We start from the raw sequence: 24,661 nt of genomic DNA on the forward strand, positions 1-24,661 counted from the left end.
ATGACGTGACTGTTGCCTTCCTCAAGCTCATTTCTATACAGTTTCCCAACCAGTATCCTGAAGGACCGGACACCCTGTAACATCACCAGCCAACAAGAGAGTCCTCAGACCTTCAGGCTGGACTGCGCCCCAGGGCGCCACCACTTACCGTAACTTCTGCTTTTCCCAGCCACGTCCAGGTTTGGAAACCACTCCCTCGCCCCCCACCCCCAACACACAGCCCAGCCCAGGGCCTCACTGGTCCGTACCTTACCGTCGCCCACGTGGCTGGCTGGGGGCGGGGATGGGCGGTGCAGCTTGGGCCAGGACCTTTGCGCCTGCGCGCTGAGGCCGGCTCAAGGACCCGGATTTAAAGAGACAGAGTACAACGGCGGTGTCTGATCTCGGCCTGCGGGCGCCGGGTCGGAGGCCTGCGGGGTACGCCGGAGCCCGGAAGGCAGGTGAGGAGCGGCGCGGCCGGCCCAGGCCGTGGGGAGGGAGGCAGCCCGGGGCCCGGGGCTCGGCGCGGCCCGGGAGCCAGCCCCCTCGGCTCCTCCCCCGCCCTCCCGCGGAGCCCCGAGGCACACCCTCCGTGACGTGGCGGCCCCCCGGGAGCTCGTGGGGGTTGGCTCCCGGCTCCCTCGGACCCCCACGGGTCCACTCCAAGGAGGATCCCCCAGTGTGGCCCCGGCCGGGTCGGCACACGGGAGCCTTTCTGCAGCCGTCGCGTCCCTTTCCCCAGCCCTGGGCTGTGTCCTCAGTCCGAGGGACTCGCTTCCCCGCCTCCGGCGCCCCGGGTGGGCTCCCCTAGCTCGCAGCCCCTGCGCACTGCCCCGAAAGCACCGCGGGAAGGCCCTCCAGGAAAAGCGGCTGCAGGGCTTCCCCTTCCCGGCCCGGTGCAGCTCACTGAGCCGAGGCGGCCCGGGCTGCCTGCAGACCTCAACGGTTTCCGTCTCGACTGCCTTTGCCGAAAAGCTGAGCAGCCGCGGTGGGGGACTGTGGGACCCACGGGTTTCCTCAAAGGAGCCTTGTGCTTCCTCGTGGCCCGGGCCGGCGGGGTAGGGAGCTGCAAGGAGCCCCGAGGTCGGCCCCCTGCACTGTGGGCGTGGGGGCCGCGTCATAGAAGTCGTTGACACCCCGTGTGTTCTGAGCTGCTCTCACTGGCCCACCGTACTTTCGTATGCTTTACTCTGTGGTTCTTCAACTCCTGGGGCTTACAGAGCCCTGTGTGCGATTTCGTGAAACTCATAGACCGCTCTGGGAAAAAAAGGTACATGTTGAATACGCACGTTCTGTATACCTTTCCAGGGCGTTCAGAGCCACACACACAACACACCAGCCCATCCATGGACTCGCTTTAATTCCCCAACCATTCCGTGAGGTAGGTATTATTTCCCCTGGTTTAGAGATAAGAACACTGAGGCTCAGAGATTTCTCACAGAGAGCATAGTCCTTAAACTCTAGGGCCACTCCTGCATGCCCATCCCTGGTGCCCATCCACCTGCGTCCCTCTGCGTCGGGTTGCACTACGTTGAGTGAAGTCTGCTTTTCATTGTAGGTAACCCAACAGCAGTTTCACACAAAGTGGTGTTCAGGCCGAAATAATTTCCAGTATACTGAAAATCAGAACAGTGGAGATAATTCAGAAAATTATCCCTGTCGCCACTGGGGCTGATTTTTCGGTTCCTGTGACCCTTGCGGGCCAGCATTCCCTGAGTCAAGTTACTGAAGCACAAACAGGCTGAGTGCATATGGGCAGCCGCTGCTGTGTGCCCAGAGCCTGTTCCAGAGCCTTCTCTCTGAGAACGACAAGCCCTTGAGTTCTGTACAGTCGGTAGCCACGTGTTACAGTTGAGGAAATTGAGAAATGGAGAGGTCAAGTAGCTACCAAGGTTACCCAGCTAATGAGCTGTGATCTGAACCCAGGCAGTCTGCTTCTCCAGATTATTTGGGATAAACCAAAGGTCTCACCTCTCAAAATAGGGCTTCTGATTAAGTCACAGATCTGTAGAGTGGCTTAATTAGTTTCCAAGGAGGGCATATGTGTATTCTGCACATTAAAAACTTCATAATGTCATCTTTCTTTTTTTTTAAAGATTTTATTCATTTTTAGACAGGGGAAGGGAGGGAGAAAAACTTCGATGTGTGGTTGCCTCTTACACGCCCCCTCCTGGGGACCTGGGCTACAACCCAGGCACGAGCCCTGACTGGGAATCGAACTGGTGACCCTCTAGTTTGCAGACTGGCACTCAGACCACTGAGCCACAGCATGGACAATGTCATTTTTCTTGGCGATTAAAAAGAACTTGAGGTCTCATAATACTTAAGGGTCATCATTCATTTTGAGTACCAGGTATTGCCGATGACCTGAGGGGGAAAAAAGCCTTTATGTTATTTGGATTCTCTGGATTGTGATTTATTTTATTATACATGTCTACATTAGATAATTGAATACCCTTTTGCCAACTGAGGTTTCCTTTATTAGAACTCTTCATCTGTAGGCATTAAATCATTACCACTTTAGGAAGCATTTGATCAGGTAGCATGGACTGTAGAGAACCTTGGCCTTGGAGAACACTGAAAGCCTAGCTCCTCATTTGTATCTCACCTTTTCTGCCTCTCACCTGTTTGTGCAGCTGCATGACTCTGGCTTTGAAGATCCTCTTCCCGGCAGCCTTCCGTGCACTCAGCCGAAAAGAACTGTGCCTGTTTCGAGAACATCTCTGGCCGGACGTAAAACCGTTCAGCCAGTGGTCAGAAACAGATCGGCCTCATGGGCGCTGCCTCCTCCAGCAGAGAAAGCCCATCCCGTCATTCCGAAACGGCCATCTAAGACCACGCGCCACTTACCTTGTCTTCTCGCCAGGGTTGCATGTGGGACTCTGCAGTGAGCCCTGTGAGATGGCCGAGCAGCGGTTCTGTGTGGACTATGCCAAGCGCAGCACAGCTGGCTGCAAAAAATGCAAGGAAAAGATCGTGAAAGGCGTGTGCCGAATCGGCAAAGTGGTGCCCAACCCCTTCTCAGAATCTGGGGGGGAAATGAAAGAGTGGTACCACATAAAATGCATGTTTGAGAAACTGGAGCGGGCCCGGGCCACCACGAAAAAAATCGAAGACCTCACGGAGCTGGAAGGCTGGGAGGAGCTGGAAGACAATGAGAAGGAGCAGATAAGCCAGCACATTGCAGGTGGGGCCAGGGAAAGCGGTGACGAGGAGAGTGGAGTTCAATGTGTTCCTGCTTTCTTTTTTTCTGTTACCTTTTTACTTGGCGATCATTTTTAACTCACAAAAGAGTAGCAAGAATAACAATAGTACAAAGAATGCTTCTACTCCTTTTACCCAGATACACCTTTTGTTAACATTTCGCAGGCTTTGCTTCCCGGTTGCCTTTATGTGTGCTATTACTCCTTACCCACCCGGTTTTTTCCTGAACCGTCGGAGCGGCTGTGTGCACACGGCGCTCTGCCTGTGTGTGCTTCCATGTGTATATTGTAAGAGCAGGAATATTCTCTTACATGACCACACTACAGCTAACAACTTCAGCAAATTTGCTCTTGATACAGTACTTTACCATCTGTGTCCCAGTTTTTTCAGTTGATAAAAGGGTATCTTTTACAGCATTTTCCCCCCTTTGGGATAGAATCTTTATATTAAGGTCAGGCATTTTACTTAGTAGTTATATCTCTTTAGCTTCTGGAATATTTCTGTAGTTTATCAATTTATTATCTGTTTGGTCTCATAGATTACTTCTTTTTTCTGGTGGCTTATTATTGTACCATACTTTATTAATTTGGTTCTTGAATGTCTCCAACTTAGCCAGTTGAGAGACCCTTTGGGCTGGTTTTATGTGCTGAATACCCCCATCTTTTTAAAGCGTTTTCAACTATGTCTTTATTCTCTGGCGTAACAGTGTGCCCTTGGGCTTACCTTCCATGGCCTTTCCCGCTGCCCTGGAATCAGCTGTTTCTCTGAGAAGCCCTGGGTCCCGCTAGTGAGGAGGGGCCTTAGAGACCAAACTCTGAACGTGCTGTGTCCTTGTTGCCATGAGCCATCATTGCTTTCAAGCCCTTTCAGCAGACCAGGACTAGGACATGCATGTATGCATGTATACAACATACATACATACATACACAGATGCATGGAGCATAGGCACACACACACGCGTATTAACATTTATGCCTATTTGAGAAATCTTACACTGGTACTTCCAAGTCCCACTGGTCTTTTATGGCTGTGTCTTCCTTACGAGTCATGTCTTCAGGTAAGCGTAGTTCCTGTCACTGTAGGAGGACTCTTAACAGTGGCTCCGAAAAGGCTCCTCTGTCCTTGTTTCTTGAGAGGAAGGAGACATCCAGGAGAGAAGACCGCTTCCCGTGCATTCCCTTCTCAAGCCCTCCGTGCTGCCTCCCCTGCCTCCCCTGCCTCAGCCACCAGCCTCACTCAGAGGAGGGGACGGGGTCGAGGGGAACTGTCGCTCGGCGCAGGTACCTCGGCGGCTGGCGACGTTCCTGGCTGTGCCAAACGAACATGCTCTGTTACCCATTTTCATCTTATTTTCTCTGCATCTGTAAATGGCGGCTCATTCCATGGCGTCGGGTTCCCAAGTTCTGTCTATTGAGATTTCTGACTTCCCCCAAACAACGGGAGGTTATTAGATGTCAGGTAGGAGGTAGAGAGTGTTGATGGACATTGGAGTTATTAACAGAGGGTAACTGGGTCCTTTGTCCCCAGAACACTCTCCTCCCGCATGTTACCGTGTTAACGGGCACCTCTGCCCAAGCTTCGGGTCACTCACGCTGGCACTGACTCGCCAGGCCCGCTGTCAGAGCGATGGGTAGGCCCTTCAGAAGCCTTCTCAGGGCCCTTCCACTGAAGCCCGTTCTGCTTTCTCTTGGGGCTCACAGACCTGTCCTCTAAGCCAGGAAGCACCCCGAAGAAGAAGGCTGTCGTGCAGGCGAGGCTGACTGCCACCGGCCAGGTGACGTCTCCTGGGAAGGGGCCCTCGGTTGCCTCCGGTACCCACCCCCGGAAGTTTTCTGGCTTTGCAGGTAAGCTGGGGTAGGGCTGCTTTCGCCATTAAGATCCTTCTGACTTGGTGTCCTGTTTGGGACTGGAGATAAGAGTGAAAAGTCTGTGCTGTCCAGTCTCATTAATGATTTGCTTCCATCTGAGCAGAGCCTGATAATGGCTAATTCTCAGTGCTTCGTCTGTATAGCATTTTTATTTTGTATACTTTTTAAAAAAAATGCTCCCTTGAGGAAAGGTTTTTATTGATTTTAGGGGCGGGGGACAGAGATGGGTGCGCCATCAAACAGTTACCTCCCACACACAGCCTGACCGGGAATCGAACCCACGACCTTTTGGTGTACAGGACAGCGCTCCAACCAACTGAGCTACCCAGCTAGGACTCCTTGTGTACTTTATTCTCTGTTGTAGCAAAAAGATGTTTGGTTTGTTAAGGCTTCCCTTTGAAGTAGTTACATGGGTCCAACAGATTATTATAACCTGTCCTTTACTTCCTTGGGGTTTTTTGGTAACGAAAGAATTTTGAGAAGTTGCATCCCTGAACTTGCCCAAGCCGAGATGAAAGTGCAGGAGAAGGCCGATGTCACACACGCCTTACTAACAGATGGCAGTGGGCTGGGTCGGGGCTTTCACGGCCGGCCGTGGTTTGTCCGTGCTGCAGTTAACCTCAGGCAGTACTTCTATTGGGGCTGTTTTCTGAATGAGGAAGTTGGCGTTAGGGTTCCTTGTGGACTGAGCCTGCACACTGGGGTCTGTAACTCCGGCACCTGTGCTCCTTCCTGCTGCCCCTGGCCTGTAACTCCAGCACCTGGGCACGTGCTCAACCGAGACTCGGATGAAGAAGACAAAGGCGAAACACAGGGCCCCGGAACTCGTTTAGGGTGGTGGATTCGTGGGCGCGAAGGAAGCCTAGACTTGAGGTCAGGAGGCCCGGGCCCTGGTTCCAGCCCCGGGGCCTGACCCGCGTGCTCAGGGGAGTGAGGCGCTTCCCCTCTGAGCCTCAGTGGCCTTGACCATGAAGGGGGGGGGCAGCATCTGCCTTCTTGATCCCAGTCTCCGCATGGGGCTGCGGGAGAGGAGGCAGTCGGAATGGCGCCTGACTAGTTGGGGTTTTATTCATTTAAAAGTGTGAGGTTTGGTTTTTTGTTTGTTCCTTTAATGGTAGTTGAAAGCCAGAAATACAGAAGAGCCGAGGTGACAATCAGGACCACGTGTTTCCGGAAGGACCCTGGGGAGGGAATTGGGGAGAAGTTGAGGGAAGCAGATGTTCTGGTTTCTGCAGCCTGCTGAACATCAGGGCTTCGGAGAGTTGTCCCCTCAAATCCTCTTCAGCGTTCATAATTTACAAAGCCCCGACAGAAGCGGCTTACATCAGCAGCCTGCTCGCTAATGGCTTTGCTGCAAGTTTGCAGAGAGAAATTTGCTTTGTAAATTGTCACAGGGGCATAAGAGGGGGGTCACTCAAGACTTGTGCAGTTATTTGGGGTGGCTGGAGAAGAACCCTGCTTGTTGACAACGCCTGAGGCAGAAAAGAAGGTGGTGATGGAGGTGGCTGGGAGTGGCTGGGAGTGGCGCAGGGCTGCGAATGGCTCTCCCCAGGCCTCCGTCTCTGCATCAGAAAGGAGCTCCGTGACCCCCAGGGCTTCTCCCAGCTCCGCCTCCACGATAGCAGTTACCTTGATTCCTCCCCCACCCAGCTTCTATGGGCAGGCTTTACTGCTGTGCCGAGATGCCCCCACCAGACTGGGCACGAAGGGGCCCGTGTCCCCTGTGAAGTGCTCAGGCAGAGACCCCCATCACCCGGTCCTCTGCTCGGGCAAGAAGCCACTGCTCGCTCACCGTTAATGCTGTGAGGTGTGGGGGTCACACTTCTTTGCCTGTTAGTTCCCCTTCTTTCTCAGGAAGGCGAAGCGAGTCCTTTCTGCTGGCTCGCTCTCCCTGTCTCTGTCTCCAACAGCCAGACCCAACAACTCCGGGGAAGCCTGCCCAAGCCCCACGCCGAAGAGAAGCCTGTCCTCCAGCAAGTGCGACCCCAAGCACAGGGACTGCCTGCTGCGCGAGTTTCGGAAGCTGTGCGCCATGGTGGCGGAGAACCCCAGCTACAACACGAAGACCCAGATCATCCAGGACTTCCTTCGGAAAGGCTCAGCAGGAGGTGGGCCCGGAGCACCCCGGGGGCGGTTCCCTGTGCGGAGCGGAGTCGTAGCCAGACTCCTGGGCCCGTGAACTGCAGTTGCTCTGCCCGTGCGTAATGCTCTCTGCTGTTGCTGGCTCGAAACTCTTCATTCTGAAAAGAGTCCCGCATTTTTGTTCTGTGCTGGACCCCCACAAAGTGTGTGGCCGGTTCTGCTCCGAGCCCATTGGCATCTTTCTTCCTCTGCCCCTATTCTGCCCCCGGGAGCCCGGGAGAATCCGTCCCACCACCCGACCAGCACCCAGACTCACTGTCCCGCACGAGTGATCAGGCTGAGTGACTCACAGGCACAGCGGGCAGTGGGCCCTTCCAGCTCTGCCTCCTCCCTCCATCTGACAAGTCACGGCTGAGCATCTATGGTGTGCTCGCCACTGGCAGCACCGAAGTGCGGGTCGTGGCTCTGCCCCACGGGGGCTCATCCAGGGGCCGAACCGGGTGCAGGGCAGGGGCAGACGCAGAAACCGCAGCCACCAAACTGACCTCTGCTGCCGCTGTGGTGGCACAGGGCCCGGTAGCAGCGCAGGCTGCGGTGGAGACCTCTCTTTCGGTTCCCAGAGTTTACTATTTCTGTGTTTAAGCTCTGTTTCTCAAGAAGGGTTCCCTTCTCCTGGCTCCAGACGGTTTCCACGGTGACGTGTACCTCACGGTGAAGCTGCTGCTGCCCGGTGTTATTAAGAGTGTTTACAACCTGAATGATAAGCAGATTGTGAAGCTTTTCAGCCGCATCTTTAACTGCAACCCGGATGATATGGCGCGAGACCTAGAGCAGGTCAGAGGAAGGGGAGGGTGGGGCCTTCCAGGCAGGCACCTGCCAGGCCAGGCACCTGCGGTCTCCGCCCCTGGCTGGGGCACACGCTGTGTCGGGGAAGTGAAACCCTACTGAGTGGGGCTCCACCGTGAGAGCGGCGAAGGCGAGGCTCCAGCTGTTACTTCCGCACGGTTCCGAGGACTGCAGCCACGCTGCTGCCGAGCCACAAAAGCTTCCCTGCTCTCACTCCTGGGGCTCTTCCTGGACCCTCTTTTTCTATCGCTGTTTTCTTCCTACAATTTGGCCTTGCCATCCAGCTGCGGTTTGCCCACGACAGCAGCCTTGGTGCCACGGAAAGTCTGTCCGAGCACCTCCCCCATAGCATTGGTCATGTCCGCCCTCAGTTCAAATCCTGCAGGAGTCAAGTCGGCTCAGCCCTGGGTTAGCCCTCACTTTCCAGCCAAGGCCACACTCTTTGGTGGGTGGAGCTGCCCTTGTCCAGACACTGCGGGTGGGTGGGTTCTCTAAGGAGTGAGGTCAGTGTGCCTGAGCTGGGCACAGGAGCAATGACCGAAATCTCCGATCAAGCACTGGGGGCTAGGGGGTGGTACACTTGGCCATTTGGGGGTTGCGGCAGTGGCGTTTGGTTTTTGGAGACAGGGTGACGTGTCAGAGACCATCAGAGTCTTCTTCGAGCAGAGCAGGTCGTTCCCCCCGGCGGCCAAGAGCCTCCTCACCATCCAGGAGGTGGACGAGTTCCTCCTGCGGCTGTCCGGGCTCAGCAAGGAGGACGAGCAGCAGCAGGCCCTGCAGGACATCGCCTCCAGGTCGGGGGGCTGCCCGGCGCTGGGGGGTCGGGGGGGACAGTGGAGTCACTGGGAAAGGGAGGTTCGGGGCTTCAGAGCTCTTCAAAGACCAAGCCGAACGTGCCCCGCCCCCAGGTGCACAGCCAACGACCTCAAATGCATCATCAGGTTGATCAAACACGACCTGAAGATGAACTCAGGTGCAAAACACGTGTAAGTGCCAGCCCCTCTGCTCTCTGTGAGGACAGACTGCCCTCCAAAGCGATGGGGCCGAAGGCAGTGGTCCTCATTTCCTGTCTCCACGGGCAGGTTAGACGCCCTTGACCCCAATGCCTATGAAGCCTTCAAAGCCTCGCGCAACCTGCAGGATGTGGTGGAGCGGGTCCTCCACAATGAGCAGGAGGTGGAGAAGGAGCCGGGCCGGAGACGGACTCTGAGCGTTCAGGCCTCCCTGATGACCCCGGTGCAGCCCATGCTGGTAAGGATGCTGCGTGGGCCCTGCCTTCTCGCCAAGTGCGCCCTGCTCCACTGAGATCTGAGAGGGTGTGAGTGCTGACAGCCCCAGCCAGTTCACCGCAGGGGTCTGGGGAAGGACGAGTGGACAGGCAGAGAGCGCTTCTCAGTGGGGAAGTGAAGGCAGAGGAGACGGCAGCCTGGTCTAGTGGGAATACCTGAGCTCTGGGCCCAGCTCTGCTGCCGACCAGCTGTAGACATTGTGGCTCACTCCCCAGCCTCCCTTGGTTTGTAGTTTTCTTGTGGGAATGAGTGTGGAACCCTCTGAGGTGTCTGCAGAGAATGATTTTTCTGTTGTTTTTCCTGAAGACAGGTGGGTATATAAGTAACTCCTGAGGTTCTGTGACCTGTCCCAAAGTTGGTGGCAGAGCCAGGCCTCCTGGGACAGCATGACTGGGCATCCTTTTCCTCCGGGGAGAGGAAGCTTGAGGAGGGGAGACTAGCAATGCCAGGCCGTCCTGGGCCTCGGTGCTGGCGTTCCCTCCGTGTGCTGCACGTCAGCTCGGGGGCCTCTGGGTTGTCCCAGGGGCGTGCAGTGTGTTTGATGACACTGTGGTGTTGTGACACCGAAGCCCTGGTTTAGGGTTCTGCCTGTGGGGTGGGGAAGTGTCCGGTCCTTCCCAGGAATGTGGGACAGCCAGCACCAAAGTGGTGAGATGTCCACCCCAGGACAGGGCCCGGTCACCTGCAGGAGTGGCCGTTCTGGCTCTCATAGGAGTTCTCTCTGCAGTCCGTTCCACAAACCACCATTTAGAGAGTGCCACGGGTTTTGTTGCATAGTGGTTAACCACACACCTCTGGAGTGGCTCCCAGCTTCGAACCTCATTCCTGCCACCGACTGGCTGTGGAATCGTAGGTGAACCCCTAACTCCTTGGAACTCCAGCTTTTGCATTCCTGAACTGAGGACGGTGACTAGCACCGGTCACGTGAGATACCGTGCTAGGCTGGAATGGAACTCCCTGTGCGACCTGACACACTCCCGCGCCCCCAGAGGGCGGCCACAGTGGCTGAGTCTGGTCGACACAGGCATCCGATGGGTACTCCTGGGTCGCGTCCCTGATCACTGCCACCCTGCCACCTGACTGTTCCCTGCACTCGAGTCTTACCTCTGTGTACCTCCTGTGCTCACGTAGCCAGTATGTTTACTAATAAGCCAGAGGCCCTGCGCGATCCTAAATTACTGGGGAAAGACTGAAATGCTCTTTCAATCCTGAAATTTGATCAGCTCTACAATGAGCCGAGTTCCTGTTCTTCATAATGCGAGCTCCTGTGTCAGCCCTAGATACAACACCGCCTGGGCTTGCCGTCCCCACAAGCTCCTCGGCGTCCTGCCCGAGGCTGTGCCCAGGGCCTTGGGCCATGCCCACTGAGCCGGCTGCAGAGCTCTGGGCCCTTCCTTCCCCGCCCCAGGCCGAGGCCTGCAAGTCCGTCGAGTGCGCAATGAAGAAGTGCCCCAACGGCATGTTCTCCGAAATCAAGTATGACGGGGAGCGCGTGCAGGTGCACAAGAGCGGGGACCACTTCAGCTACTTCAGCCGCAGTCTCAAGCCTGTCCTACCTCACAAGGTAAGGCCCCCCTCCTGCCGGGACTATCTTCCCCTTCTGCCCGCAAGAGTCTCGGGGCCAGAGCCCCACAGCCATTCCAGCTCCGGTGTGCGACAGGAGTGAATTCATCCGGCCATTTTTGGACCCTTCTAATCATGATGGCTTGCTCAGGAGGCCACGCCAAGGTGCGCAGGCCACACCACAACTGCTGAGGGCCCTGACCAGTGTGACTTGGTTGGCTGGGCATCGTCCCCTCAAAGCAAAAAGTTGCAGGTTCCATCCCCAGTCAGGGCATGTGCCTGGGTTGCAGGTTCCGTCCTGGTCGGGGCGCGTACGAGAAGCAACCGATTGATGCTTCTCTCACACATCGATGTTTCTCTTTCTCTTTCTCCCTCCCTTCCTGTCTCTAAAAAAATAGTCTTTTTTAAAAAACAGCCGCTCCTGCTGAGGCCCCGGCCCCTAAGGGGGTGGAAACAGAGTGGGGCGAGGTGCAGGCCTTTCCCGGCCCTGCTCTGAGGGGCACGTGCCTCAGTGGCCGGTGTGCCCCACCCAGGCCAGGACCGGACCAGTTGTGCTTTCTGGATGCCGGGGCTGGCATCGCTTAGCGGGGCTGCCATGGACGATCACAGGATGTCCCCCATCGGGGACTGTCAGAGATCAGGGACTCTGCCTTGACCGGGAAAACCTGGTTCCAGAACCCTTTCTTGCTCATTTGGAAGATGGCTGTGGGTTCAGATCTCCCACCCGGAGAAGACGCTTCTCATGGTCCCTTGCTGCTTCCAAGGGGGTTCACTTCTCCCTTCCCATCCTGTCTGGTTTCCCACGGGCCTCTGCCCGCCTTTCCTCCCTCCCTTCTGTGGGGGGCCTGCTCCCACCTAGTCTTTCTCCCTTTTCCTCCGAACCCTTCTCCACAGCCTACCCAAAGGGACTCGGCGTGGGCCAGCCACCTCCCAGGTTCAGACAGAGGTTCTGCAATACGCCGTCCTCTTGTCCAGGTGGCTGGCAAGGCCTGGGTCTGTTTGCACATCAGCCAGGCTTCCACACGTTGGTGTTCTGTGTCCCTTTCAGGACCTGGGTTTGTCCTCTCTGGCTTGGCCGCAGGTCCCTGCTGCCCGTTTGTCCCTCACCTAAGTGCCCCTTGTGCCCACAGGTGGCCCACTTTAAGGACTACATCCCTCAGGCTTTCCCAGGGGGCCACAGCATGATCCTGGACTCAGAGGTGCTCCTGATCGACAACAGGACGGGCAAGCCACTGCCCTTCGGGACTCTGGGAGTGCACAAGGTAGTGACTCGGGCAGGTGTGTGAAAATGAGTGTGCACGCTGCTGGTCCGACGGAAGGATGAATCACTGGCTTAGGGGTGGGCTTATTCTTCATTTCCGAACTGTGTGAATTAGCCCAGAGTTTGGGTGCGTCTTTGCATCAGAAGGGGCTCGTGCTGGGAAGTGACTGTAGTTGGACCGGGTTCCGTTTGGTTCCATCTGCTAAGTGCCCTCTCGGACCAGGGCTTCAGAGCACGACGGGACGTTTCCGGTGGTGCTTCCGAGGGCTCTGGAAGGGCGCGGCACCACCCAGTTTGCACGCCCTCCCCTTCCGCCCCCCGCACCTGCTGCCTCCTTTTCCCTACAGAAAGCCGCCTTCCAGGATGCTAACGTCTGCCTGTTTGTCTTCGATTGTATCTACTTCAATGATGTCAGCTTGATGGACAGGTGAGGAGTCTGTCTTCAGTTCCTGGGTGGGCAGGTGGGGTGTTCAGATTGGAAAGGGTGGGGAAGGGTCTAGGTCACACACCTCCTTGTGCCCACGCGCTGGGCGGGGCCAGGCAGCGGCGGAGGGAGCCGACCGCCAGCACACTTGCTGCGAGGCGGACAGAGGGAGAGAGGTGGGGGCGAGCTCTCCCCTCCGAGAGCTTAAGTCACCCCCACCCCCCCCACCACTACTTTCTCTGCTGTAGCCAAATGGACTGCTGACCAGAAGTAGACTGTGAGCACAGTAGGGTTTCAGCACCCACAGGGACGTAAGGCAGGGGCACCCAGCTCAGAGGTGTTGCTTTCAGCAGAGGCTGACGGCAGGATGCTCTGGCTGTAGGGCCCGTGGGCAGGGCTGTCCTGGAGAACCAGCAGTCTTGGCTCGGCGCCCTCCAAATTCTTAGGCCCGAAAATGAGTATTGGCCCCTTCCACACTAGGAGAGTGTGTCCCTCCCGCACTGGCCCAGATCCTTGAGCGCAGAAGGGAAAGGAAGTGGAAAGGAGAAGGCATTGGGGGTAGGAGTTGGGGTTTGGGTTTTAGGTCCTGAGGCCTACCAGCCTGCTGACCCAAGAACCAGTGGGCCTGGGAGGAGGCTGGGTGCCAGGGACAAAAAGCAAGAGTCGGAGCCATTTTTCAGGTGGGACTAGGGTTCATGATCCATGTGGGCTAGGAGCCAGGTGTCCCGTGACTTGATAAAGGAGAGGGAGGAGCTACCAGGATGGAGTGGCTCTGTGCCACAGCCACAGGCATCTGTCCTCAGTCCCCATGGGGCCCTGGTAGCTCTCGGCGGGCAGAGCCGTTAGCCATGGCAGTTGCCCTCATGAAGCAGCATATCACTGTCCTTTCCCTCCTGAGGACTCTGAGCGGGGCCTGGGGGACCCTGGCCCAGCCTCAGCTTGTGTGTTCCTCTTCCTTAGGCCTCTGTGTGAGCGGCGGAAGTTTCTTCATGATAACATGGTTGAAATCCCCAACCGGATCATGTTCTCAGAAATGAAGCGAGTTTCCGTGAGTGCAGACCCCACCGTCAGCAGCGCCCTAGTTTCCACATGGGCTGTGGATGTGCCTGTGTTGGCTGCTAGTCTCCACCTGCGAGGGGTCCCTTGTCTCCCGGTGCAGCAGCTCGGGTTGGGGGGCCCCTGCTTTGTGAGCCCTTTGTTCTCCATCTGCAGTCAGGGGGCTCCCAGTGGGCGTGTCACTGGTGTGCCAGACGGAGCCACCCACCCCACTCCCGCAGCGCCCTCGCGCCCCGCGGCCTCTCCCATCTCACCATCTCTCCTGTCACCCTCAGAAAGCGTCGGACCTGGTCGACATGATCAACCGGGTGATCCGGGAGGGGCTGGAGGGGCTGGTGCTGAAGGACGTGAAGGTGAGGCGGTCGCTTCCTTTGCTTTCTTCCGGGGACCGAGCCCACCCGCTGGGCCGTTCCAGCCCCGGCCAGGAGACGGCAGTGGCCGCCCTGGGTGTCGGGATGCGCACTGAGGGGGCATCTTTCCAGGGTTTGGACAGCTCTGTGCTGGACCTGGAGAGGGGGTTGGTGTGTGTCCCCTGCAGCGCCGGGAGTCTGAGGGCTCCTCCCGAGAGAGCGTGGGTGCTGCGGCAGACCCGGGTGCTACGTGAAGAAGTCATTCCACCTTGCAGAGTTTCCATTCTGGTCCACGTGGTCTCGCTCTTGCTTCCCTGCAGGGTACATATGAGCCTGGAAAGCGACATTGGCTGAAAGTGAAGAAAGACTATTTGAACGAAGGGGCCATGGCTGACACAGCTGACCTGGTGGTCCTTGGGGCCTTCTATGGGCAGGGGAGCAAAGGTCAGGGGGGTTCCTGGCCCTGGGATGATACTTCTTTGAAAGGGGCCCCTGACGGTGCAGGCTGGCCTTTTTACCGGCTCAATCTGCCAGCAAGGCCACTGGGGACTCCCAGAATTCTGGGATCGGGGCCCCTGACTTGGCCCACGTCACCTCAGGCAGCCAGTGACACCTGAGAGCTAAAGACATGGCCGGGAGAGGCCGGACGAGGATGCCCTGTGCTCTCCTGACACAGCGGAACTGCCCACCAGCTGATCAGGGCCTGGCGGCCTGATCCTTTGGCAAAACCCCAGTGCCTGATGGGAGGGAAAGCTGGGTCTGAGGAACCAGTCCTCCCAGGCAGCCTGTGGTGTGCCAGGCTCTATCCAGTTCCTTGCCCTCCTCACCAGGGCCCAGCCGGTTGCACACGCTTATTATCCCAGATGGATTGAAGGGTAAATGAAGAGTCCCTCAAAGAAGGGGCTCAGAAACGGTAGACCTACACAGCCAGTAAGAGGCGGTCAGTTTGTGAGCTACGGCACACAAATGCCACGGCCCCAGGCCCCTCTCTCCCCCGCAGGCCGCCCCTTGCTCGCTGGTCCAGTGGGGCTGGCAGAGGGGGCTCCCGCACCCGCAGCTTAGCGAATCCCCCTCCCAGGTGGCATGATGTCCATCTTCCTCATGGGCTGCTATGACCCGAGCAGCGAGAAGTGGTGCACAGTCACCAAGTGCTCAGGAGGCCATGACGATGCCACACTGGCCCGCCTGCAGAGGGAGCTAGACATGGTGAAGATCAGCAAGGTGCGGAGACAGCCGCGGGGCCATGGGGGTCATCTGCCCGTCTCTCTGGGGAGGGTCTTCTGGCTCGTCTGTGGGGGCAGCGTGAGGCCTCCACAGTCTCAGGGTGCCCACCGGGTGGGAATTGGGCTGAGTCACCTCTCCCCACACTCCCGTGACTGAGGGAGGCTCAGGAGTAGCCCAGAATGGCGTCTCTTCCCCTCCAGGACCCCAGCAAGATCCCCAGCTGGCTGAAGGTCAACAAGATCTACTACCCTGACTTCATCGTCCCAGACCCAAAGGTACCAACCCGGGAGCCTACGATCCTTCCGCCTGAAAAGTTTCTGGGGCCACAGTGCTGCCATCTCAGCCTTGTTGACCGTCCACCCCCAGGTGGGGGTCTAGGCTGTTCCCCCTCGGGGGGCTGGTCAGCACGGAGGCATCATCTCCAGTGGACAGGGAGAGCGGCCACCCGCCCCCAGTCACAGAGGGGCTGCCGGGGAAGTGACCTGGCCTGCTCCCTCCTTGCAGTAAGAGAAGTGGGCCCCCAGCAGACGGCACTGCCCCACGCTCACGTAGCATCGCTCACGTAGCATCGCTCACGTAGCGTCGGCAGCCGCGGCGAGGCCAGTGCGGCCTCGGTCCCGCCATTCCGTAGTGCTTCTCGCTGGTCTGGCGGCGTGCACTTCTTAACCAGTACGTGACCTGGCTCACTCCCACAGAAAGCTGCCGTGTGGGAGATCACGGGGGCCGAGTTCTCCAAGTCCGAGGCTCACACGGCCGATGGCATCTCCATCCGCTTCCCTCGCTGCACCCGAATCCGGGACGATAAGGACTGGAAATCTGCCACTAACCTCCCCCAACTCAAGGTGCCAGCTGCGTGTCCCCTTGACCGCACTGTCCCAGCCTGTTCGCAGGTCCTGTCTTTTCCCCATTCCGCTGAGTGGGGCAGGGAGGGAGACCAGACGGCCGCGGGCCGGGAGCGGCGGCTGTGGGCTGTGGGCTGTGGGCTTCGGGCCAGACCCCAAGCTGCTCCTTGCAGCTGCTGCTGCGGGCTGAGCCCCCGGCGCCGTCTGTGCCACTGCTCGAGGAAACAGGGCCAACGTTCAGAAAAGCACCAAGGAGGCCAGCTTGTCTTCCTTTGCCTTTCGTCCGTCTTTGTTCCCTGGCTGCATGTGCCCAAAACAGACTGCACTGACCGCCTCTGCGGCCAATGGCTGGGAAGGGTGCGACCCCACCTGCCGTCCCCGCTCCTCCGCAGGAGCTGTACCAGGTGTCCAAGGAGAGGGCTGACTTCACCGTGGTGGCAGCAGATGCGGAGAGCCCCCCCGCGGGGGGCAGCAGCAGCGGAGAGAATGGGGGCCCCTCGGGGCCTGCCACGGCTCAGGAGGCCAAAGCCTCTCCAGAGCAGCCCTCCACCGGTGCCAAGAAGGCCGGAAGGAAGCGGCGTCACTCCAGCAGCGGAGGTGGTACGGAGGGGGCGTTGGGATGGCACTGGGATGGCGAGTGCAGTGTGGGCGGGGGCTCCCGCTCCAGCCCACGGGATCCTGTCCACACAGTCGACGTTGACTGCATTCCTGTTGGGTGTCCAGCCGTGGGCCAGAAGCCATTCTGTTGGGTCCCCTCCCTCTGCTCAGTAAACCTGGTGCCGGGACTGGGAGAGCCCATCTGGCCTGGGGATTAGCTACCTCTGAGCGCTCCTGCCGCCCCCCCACCCCACACTCACAGCAGGGCAAGGCCTGGCCCTCTGCTCCCCTCCCCCTGGGTTCTCATTCCAGGCTCTCCCTGCAGGCCACACACTGACTGCAGAGCCTTTCCCTGTAAAAGAGGGAGAGAGGCCGGGCGTGAAGACTCCTGTGAATGTGGGGAAGAAGCGCAAGGTCTCTGACGAGACCCCATGCCAGGCCAAGGTGAGGATAAAGATAGGCGTGCATCCGAGGGCGGTTCGGCCTCATGTTCCCGACACTGCACTTGAACAGAGAGCTGAGCGAAGGTGTTTGGGGGACCAATGGCTAAACCCCCTCCCGTCCTGCAGCTGCTCTCCCCTGTGCCCTCTCATTGCCTTGCAGAGGCGGCGGGTCAGGGAGCAGACAGGAAGGAGAGCCAAGTCTGCAGGCAGGAGGTAGCCAGCCAGCCTAGCAGGGAGAGGCTTCAGGGACCCGCCCAACTGCCAGTCCCCAGGCACAGTTTGCATTAAAGGGGAGAAAGCCCGGTCTGGTGTGGGCGTGCAGCAGTGAGTTCCTGCTCAGGGCAGGGCCAGCTGGCCAGGAGGGGGAGGGTGCCCATTGGCTTCGTGACTGTCCCCTTACCCGAGAAGCCCTTCCCTTCTGTGCTCCCTTGTCAGTCTGTTTGATTACAGCCACCAACCCTGGGGGAGCCAGCGGCCAAAGGGCAGATAGAGAAGTAAACACAGGGTCACGGTGAAGTGTGCTCATGCCACCCGAGCCCTGCCAGCCAAGAGTAAGCAGAGGCCTTGCAGCTCAGGCCCTGAACCCTGTCCCTGCGGACCTGTAAAACCTTCGGTGTCTCTCCCCACCTGAGGCCCCCGGGCCCCTCCACAGCAGCAGGCTAGGCTCCCAGCCCCCCAGTGTGTGTACAAGTGGATGCTTGATTAAGCAGCGTCCCTGCCTGCCAGCCCGACTGGTTCTTGGAGACACCCTTATCCCTTGCCCAGGCCCCCAGTGCAGGACCATCCCCTCTCCCTGTCCCCTAGGCAGGGATCAGAGGGCAGTCCTGCGTACTCTTAAGTAGCTGGCAGATGGAGGTTTGAAGCCTGTGCCTTTTCTCCAGTCAACTCCGCTTGTGCCCTGGCCGGCAGCTGTTCGAACCCTGCTCTCTGGCCGGTGCTCATCCACTGGGAGACCCCCCTGCCCCCCGACTGAACTGGCCCCGCCTCTGACCCCACCCTGACCCTGTGCTTGGCAGGTGCTGCTGGACATCTTCACTGGGGTGCGGCTCTACCTGCCTCCCTCCACACCTGACTTCAGCCGTCTCAGGCGCTACTTTGTGGCATTCGATGGGGACCTGGTGCAGGAATTTGACATGGCCTCAGCCACACATGTGCTGGGCAGCAGGGACAAGAACCCTGAGGCCCAGCAGGTCTCCCCAGAGTGGATTTGGGCTTGTATCCGGAAACGGAGGCTGGTAGCTCCCTGCTAGGGCCTCCGCCTCCCCTCTCCCTGGTGGCCTGCCCTGCCCCACCCCGGGCTGCAGCTGGGGCAGGGGACCGGGTGGGGATGGACTTTCTCCTCTAGGCAGTGTCTTCCAAACCCCCCACCCATGCATGGTCTCTCCCCGCCAGGGGTCAGGTGCTCTGGTCCCACCAGTGAAGCCATTTCTCCTGCTGCTTGTATAGATCTTTCGGATCTGGGTGCTGGTTTTGTCATCTGTTTTCTTTAAAAAGCTTTTATTCCTTTTCTAAATAAAATACCTTGCAATTACCTTTGTCCCCCCCGCCCCCAGCCCAGTGATTAAGGAGCTAAGTGAGGGCTGGGCTGTACCGAAGATCTATCCCCGAAGCCAAGCCCCACGACAGTCTGCCCTTCCTCCCCACCCACCCCCGTTACGTGCAGGTTCATGTCAGCTGCACTTCAGAGACGGCCCTCAGAACGCTGCTTGTGTTTGGCAAACCTGTGCTCAGCCTGGCCCTTGGCCCAGGAGTGAAGCCACATGTGAGAACACAGAATGCACCGTATGATGCCATCGTCCATGCTGTCCTGTCATGGGGGCAGGTCTGCTCGGAAGGGGGCAGACGGGTCAGTTACGAAAGTGGGGCCCGTCGGGGCCATTCAAAGCTCCCAAAGGATCCGCCTCCCCAGAACCTTGGAAATAAGACTGGACAAATCTAGTCTGCTTACAAAGAAAGACTCCTTCCTTTGCCACCCAAGGCTGATTTACTTGAATAAAAGAACAATTTTAGTGCAGACGAGTGCTGTTCCATAGAACTTTCTGCGCAATGGAAATGGGCGGTACCCCTCGTAGAATGAGCCAGCCATACTGGGCTGCTGAGCGTTGGAAATGTGGCTTGCACAACCAAGGAGTTGTCACGTGTGACTAGACTACCACACTGCGGAGGGCACCTACGGACAGACTGGTGCAAAGCCAAGTCCTGAAATTTAGCAGCTACAACCTTACACAAGTTACCAGCTAGGCCTCCATACCTCCCAAGGGGATGGGGATGGGGACTGACTGCATCACAGTCACACCCTACATGACAGGGTCGCTGGGAGGTGTAGGTGAGCTCACGGTAAGTTCCGCATGGTCTGCACAGCACTTGGCACTGAAGCAGAGCTGGGGAATCCACAGGGGCGGCACATTCAGACGCTGCCCCAGGGAGGCCTGGCCTCTACCCACGACTCTTGTCAGGCCACTTCTCCAGCCTCCAGCTGCTGTGACAGCTCACACCAGCCAGACACAAAGCTCTCCAGGAGACCGTCTGGCTCCTGAAGGTCAGTTCTGTTTTCTCAAACTGGCAGGCTGGGAGTCAAGTGGAGGTGACTCAGTGTCTGGGCCTCCCAGACCGAGGACCACTGCCTCCCGCCAGCCCTCTGGCACGCTCGACGTAAGCAGTACACTCTACCGGGAGGCTGCTTCCGGTGAACCCGGAGGCCAGCTTTAACCTGACTGACCTGGGTTTCCACCTGCAGGTTCCAATGTGTGTGGACGAAGGGGTGGAGTGGGAGGGGCTGCCCTGAGTCTAGCTCAGAACACTGGGTGGTTTTGATGGGCACCATTCAGTCTGGCTTCAGTACCATGAATAATACACCTTTTCTATCTTATCGTCAACGCAGACAAAAGCTGCCCCACTGAGCACTGACCTACTTGAGTTTCCACCCCTCCATGCAACTGGACAGAGTGGCAGGACCCGGCTCTCCCTCGATGTTCTGCCAAAGGACACTGGCACTGTCCTCAGCCCGACGGACCCCACCCCACCCATCCCCACAGGGCACACACTCCAGAAGCAGCCTCGCAGCACAGGGGCGTTTTGCCGGGTGGCACCTTCCGTTTGCCGTTCCAGGTGTTCTGCCTGTTTCCTTCCACGCTTTCTGGTTCGCTTCTCCTGCTGCTGAGACGATGCCATCGGCACCACCCCATACCCCTCAGTGCACTTCCACAGAACTCGAGCTTTCGTTAAGCTGTCGCTTGGCGGCAGAGGTCACACTGGGTGCTCAACAGGTCAGTGGCCCAGAACAGGGAGGACAAAGGGCTGCGGCCCGGCCTTGAGCCTGCACACCCTTTGGACAAGTCTGTCTCCGCAGTCCGGGGTCAGACCCGCACACACTCGAGCTCTCCCAGCGGCTGCTCCCGGAGCCCCTTCCCGGGTGTGCACAGGCTGTGTCCACACAGCAGTCGGGCATGGGCTGGGCCGGCCTCCGAGTCCCACTCCGGCCACCGCAGCTGTATCCAAAGCCACTGTCCCTCTCTCAGGGCCACTGGCTATCCTCGGGCTCCCCTCCATGCCCGTCCTCAAGGTCCACCCCTTACCGAATCATGGTCAGTGTCCAAACTCTGTGCTCCCTCCCATGTGGTCTCATAGTGAGTCCTCCCATCCGGCCTCCACCCTCACCCAGGCTGTCCCAGGCCTCTGGAGCACACCGGTGAGACCTTAAGCCTCCGCACTCCGCTTCTGTCTCCTCCTCTGCCGAACAGGGCTGTCTTGACTGAAGCCCCACAGGACCTGGCCCAAGCATCCCTAAAAACAACCCCGTCTCTGAAGAGCACAGCTGTGCGCACACGCCGGGGTCCAACCATCAGCAGGCCGGTTCCTGTCGGTCCTGACTATCAGGCCTCCGGCAGCCTCGCGCTGCACAGGACAGGCATCTGCACAGAAACTTTATTACAAAATTATAAAGCAGGGTTGTGTGACAAAAAATACATCTGGGTTCGTTTAAACACCCACGTCTGAGAATCAGTCTATGCCACTTGTAGTAACACATTCACATCCAAAAAATTCCAAGAAATTTATACAACATACGTGGAGCACTAATTCCTGTACCGCTTATTCTCACTAGTTTGGATCCAAATATTCCAACATCACAAAACAGTCAGCTCTTCAAGCCTTGTTTAAAAAGTCTCGCCTTGTTAAAAAGGTCTCAACCAAAGTTTCTGGACAGTCACCGCAAAAGCCAAGGAACCATTGGAGGAATTAGATGTTTCCATGATAATAAAGACCAAGGACCCATGAGGGGCAGAAAGGAGCATTCAAGGATAAAAATCGAGTCTTCTACCTAGGTCAGATAGTAACTGAAACAAGATCTTGGAATTTCCAACCTTTTTTGGTGTGATGAAGATACCAAAAGAACAAAAACAAAAACACCCGGGGTTGCTAGCCACCTGTTTTCTTAAATGAAAACCTTCACCAAGAGGTTAGAGGACTTGAGCTTAAAGGCAAGTTCTTTCTCCCAAATGAGTAAATGGTATGGATTCTAGTTCTTACCGAGGTTACTCACCAACCCTTAGGGTAGGACTTCTGACTCCCGATTAGGAGGGAAACGGGGAAGCAGGGCGAGGTAAGGCCTCCACAGAGAAGCAGATTTAAAGCAGGAAGAGCCGGCTTCTACCCTGAAGTTATCGCTAGATCTCAACGAGGTGCACGCAGACAGGCCTGTTTCACAGTGGGACTGAGGAGCAGCTGAACCCCTCGCTGACCTGATGGGCGCCGTCGACTACGGCATTTACTGCCCAGCAGGAAAACGTCTTCACCGGGAATTGTGCGTGATTCTCCCTGTTCCTACAGAGGAATCAAATCATCCAGGACCTGGCATGGCAGCGAGGTACATGGCCCAGGGTTTAACTGACAACTACTTGACGGAATTCGGTTTCCCCAAAGGGAGGCTCAGACTCAGCGGTGGAGGGAAAGCACAAACACATCTGTCAATAAACAGGTTCTCTCGGAGGTTTTCCCACTGCTTTCCAGAGTCATGACTGGCTATCTCGGCTGCGTGGGGTTGGGGCGGGGGTCCTGCCCAAGGCCCCCTGGTGTTTGGGGCTGGCCTCTCCTGTCCACGGGCAGCGGCGTGCACGCATGCTCGGGCCAAGCACGCCAGCAAACCGTTCCCTCGCCCCTTGGCTCTGCGGCGGCATGAAGATCGGAACAGGGCTCCGGACACGACCTGCACAGCACCCAGGCCTCCCTAAAGAGCCTGGAGAGCAGAGCGCGTCCCCGTTGCCCAGCCTCAGATCAGCAGCTGGGAAAGGGGGGGGGTCCCCACCAGCCGGGGGACTAAGACTTCCCGCTGTCTGCTCAGGGGCTGGGACCACCTCATTTAGCACCTTCCAGTGTGTCCTAGGTGCTCCGTGTCTCTCGCACGGCTGGTCTCCGGGAACTCAGGAGTCTGGCTAGAGAAGAGCTGGGTCCTTTGCCTAAGTGCCCTGAGTGAGAGCATGTCTACACCTCCACGGGACAGGGACTTCATCCTCAGGGGACAGTGGCTGAAAACCCCCGTCTGTTGGAGAAGTCCCAGTGATACAAAGCCATCGTTTCCACCCAACGCTTTTCCTTTTCTTTCAAACTAGAATCAGGGACAGTACTAAGGCAGGCCCCCAGGGAACCAGCAGAAAGGGCCCACACACCATCTCTCACACACAGACACGGACCTTCCCAGCTGTCGGGGGCCAGAGGCTTCGTGGGCTCCCGAGGTCAGGTTAGGAGACTGAGAGCTTCTCACCCAAGCACTGAAGGAAGCAAGTTTTAATGCCTTTGAATAGCATCTGTGTTTCATTCCTCACAAGAGAGAACTCGGCTGGTCCAAACTCTGTCCTAAGGAGGACTGCTAGGGGTCTGGCAAGCTAACACCTTTTTGGTCTGAAGAGACAAACGGATTTTAGGCAACGCAGCAAGAAACTTTAGCAAAGGTCGGTTAAAGCACAGAAAGCCTGTGAAACCAGAAATAAATCCAAATGTGCTGGGGAGGAAGAGAACCATTTCTACTGGGACTTCTGATTGGGGACACACAGGCAAGCAGCTCGGGGGGGCTGGGTGGGGTACAGGGGGGAAGGAGGAAGATGGGATCCAAGTTCTGGAAAGTCCTCTCTCTTCATCAGTTACCATCGTCACCCAAGATCGGAGAAACGGGGACTTGCCCAAGCGACCTGTACCAGTTCGCACTGCCTCGGGCCCTGCCAGCCAAGAGGCGTGCCTCCGTGGCAAGGCAGGCGTGCCCAGAGGTGACACAGTCTCTCTGCTTGACCTGGCCTTGGGAACACTGCAGACACTCCCGTCAGCCTGCCCCTGTGCAGGCCGGCCAGCCCTGAGCCCGACACCGCACGCCGTGTCCCTGTAAGGCACTGAAGAAGCCGGTACAAGCCCTCAGGACCGGAAGACGTGCACAGCCCGGATCACGTACTGCCGGCAGATGGGACACTCGTTCATGCGCTTGCCGCACTTGGTGCAGGTGACCATGTGGCCGCACTCCAGCAGGACGCAGTCGATGGGTGAGTCCATGCAGATCCGGCACAGGTTCTCCTCCAGGCTGGGCGGCACCGCCCCCCCTGCACAGGCACAGGCAGAAGGGGGCAGAGTAAGGGCGTGCAGTGGGAGAGAGCCCAGACACGGTGAGCAAACCCCGCAACCCACACACGGCCCCTCCACCAGGACTCCAAGAAAATGTTCCCCCGGAACCAATCCCAGGTGCTGCTTTAATCTGTGCCTCTACAGGTCGGGTTATAGATTTGAAGGATCAAGTACCTGGAGATCAAATACATCCCAGAGCATGGGAACTAAATAAGGCAAAGTCTTCAAAGCTTAAAAGGAATAATTTTCAGACAATTGATGCTGTAATAGGTTGAGTGAATGGCACTTAGGGACTCATTATCCCTCGAGGCAGAACATGCTGAACAGATAAAAATGGTCCAGAAAAGTTTGGATGTAAAGGGAAATGTAATGAGTGATTAAGGGCTACAAGGCTTACCTGTGAACCTGACCCCAATTTAATAAGGCCAAGGATCAGGGGCCTCCTCTGCTATCCCACCCACACCCCTGGGCTTCCTCAGAACGTCCTGGTGAGAGAGCCCACCAAAAACTGTGAGCTCCCTCCTCTGTGCTGCCCCCGTAAACCGTATTTGTGGCCCACGCCTGCCCACCACACTGGGTGGCACTTTCTGAGTCTGCCTTCTTACCCCGACACTATACCGGGAGTTCTGTAATTCAACAAACCTATTCAGTTTCTGAGATACTTAGTGTCTGCTGTGTGCTCCGAGGTCAGATATCCGCCTTGGAGTCCCCAGAACTCGGGCCATGTGGTGGCTGTTTGCTAAACGGCCCATGGGCATTCAGTGAGCACCCCAACGGCACAACAGCAGCTCACACTGACCGGCTGCTCCCAGGCAGAGCCCTCAGAGCTCTCCATGTTTCAACTCATTGAATCCCCACAAAAACTGTGAATTTCCTGCTCTTACTACCCATTTTACAGATGAGGCAACTGAGGCCAAAGCGCTGCTCACAGCACACAGCTGCCAAGTAGAGAAGCCAGGAGGCGAACCCAGGCAGGGGCTCTCTGGGCAAGTGGCCTCAGTGTGGGCACTACCCAGAGGGCATTCATCCC

The 24,661-nt window shown here is 57.5% G+C and overlaps 2 protein-coding genes and 1 long non-coding RNA gene across 12 annotated transcripts in view; 2 read left to right on the top strand and 1 right to left on the bottom strand.

Annotated features, from left to right (window-relative positions):
• The first annotated feature begins 321 nt into the window (after window positions 1-321).
• On the top strand, window positions 322-19,044 carry LIG3 (DNA ligase 3). 3 transcript variants are annotated; one of them, XM_037066501.1, is made up of 21 exons: window positions 322-440; window positions 1,288-1,360; window positions 2,616-3,166; window positions 4,884-5,027; window positions 6,962-7,159; window positions 7,816-7,967; window positions 8,607-8,773; window positions 8,888-8,965; window positions 9,062-9,230; window positions 10,677-10,832; window positions 11,962-12,093; window positions 12,440-12,519; window positions 13,477-13,564; window positions 13,848-13,925; window positions 14,243-14,366; window positions 15,001-15,143; window positions 15,347-15,421; window positions 15,842-15,988; window positions 16,381-16,588; window positions 16,911-17,029; window positions 18,045-19,044. In XM_037066501.1, the coding sequence occupies exons 3-21, from the start codon at window positions 2,620-2,622 to the stop codon at window positions 18,276-18,278; spliced, it is 3,039 nt and encodes a 1,012-aa protein (XP_036922396.1). In that variant the 5' UTR covers window positions 322-440; window positions 1,288-1,360; window positions 2,616-2,619; the 3' UTR covers window positions 18,279-19,044. The 3 variants fall into 3 exon arrangements, with proteins under 3 accessions (XP_036922396.1, XP_036922411.1, XP_036922404.1); XM_037066516.1 differs by having other exon boundaries at window positions 16,381-16,585; XM_037066509.1 differs by lacking the exon at window positions 1,288-1,360.
• Window positions 19,045-20,216: 1,172 nt separating this feature from the next.
• LOC119001303 (uncharacterized) lies at window positions 20,217-21,183 on the top strand. Its single transcript, XR_005069539.1, has 2 exons — window positions 20,217-20,294; window positions 20,769-21,183. It is a non-coding gene; the product is annotated as an uncharacterized LOC119001303 (long non-coding RNA).
• A 61-nt stretch (window positions 21,184-21,244) lies between these two features.
• RFFL (ring finger and FYVE like domain containing E3 ubiquitin protein ligase) overlaps window positions 21,245-24,661 on the bottom strand; it is a 62,784-nt gene continuing 59,367 nt past the window's right edge. For all 8 annotated transcript variants that reach the window (XM_037066579.1, XM_037066573.1, XM_037066617.1 and 5 more), the window contains one exon: window positions 21,245-23,609. In XM_037066579.1, the coding sequence (XP_036922474.1) occupies window positions 23,428-23,609 (182 nt within the window). In that variant the 3' untranslated portion in view covers window positions 21,245-23,427. The remainder of the gene's footprint in view (window positions 23,610-24,661) is intronic.

This window comes from Sturnira hondurensis, unplaced genomic scaffold (assembly GCF_014824575.4).
Source record: "Sturnira hondurensis isolate 20B ecotype Veracruz unplaced genomic scaffold, ASM1482457v3 Scaffold0001221, whole genome shotgun sequence".
Lineage (NCBI taxonomy): Eukaryota > Metazoa > Chordata > Mammalia > Chiroptera > Phyllostomidae > Sturnira > Sturnira hondurensis.

Coding starts and splice junctions, on each gene's coding strand:
- LIG3 (XM_037066501.1), top strand. CDS start 2,620: ATGACTCTGGCTTTGAAGATCCTCTTCCCGGCAGCCTTCCGTGCACTC. Junction 8,774..8,887: donor CTGCAGGACATCGCCTCCAG/GTCGGGGGGCTG, acceptor CCCCGCCCCCAG/GTGCACAGCCAACGACCTCA. Junction 13,565..13,847: donor CAGAAATGAAGCGAGTTTCC/GTGAGTGCAGAC, acceptor TGTCACCCTCAG/AAAGCGTCGGACCTGGTCGA.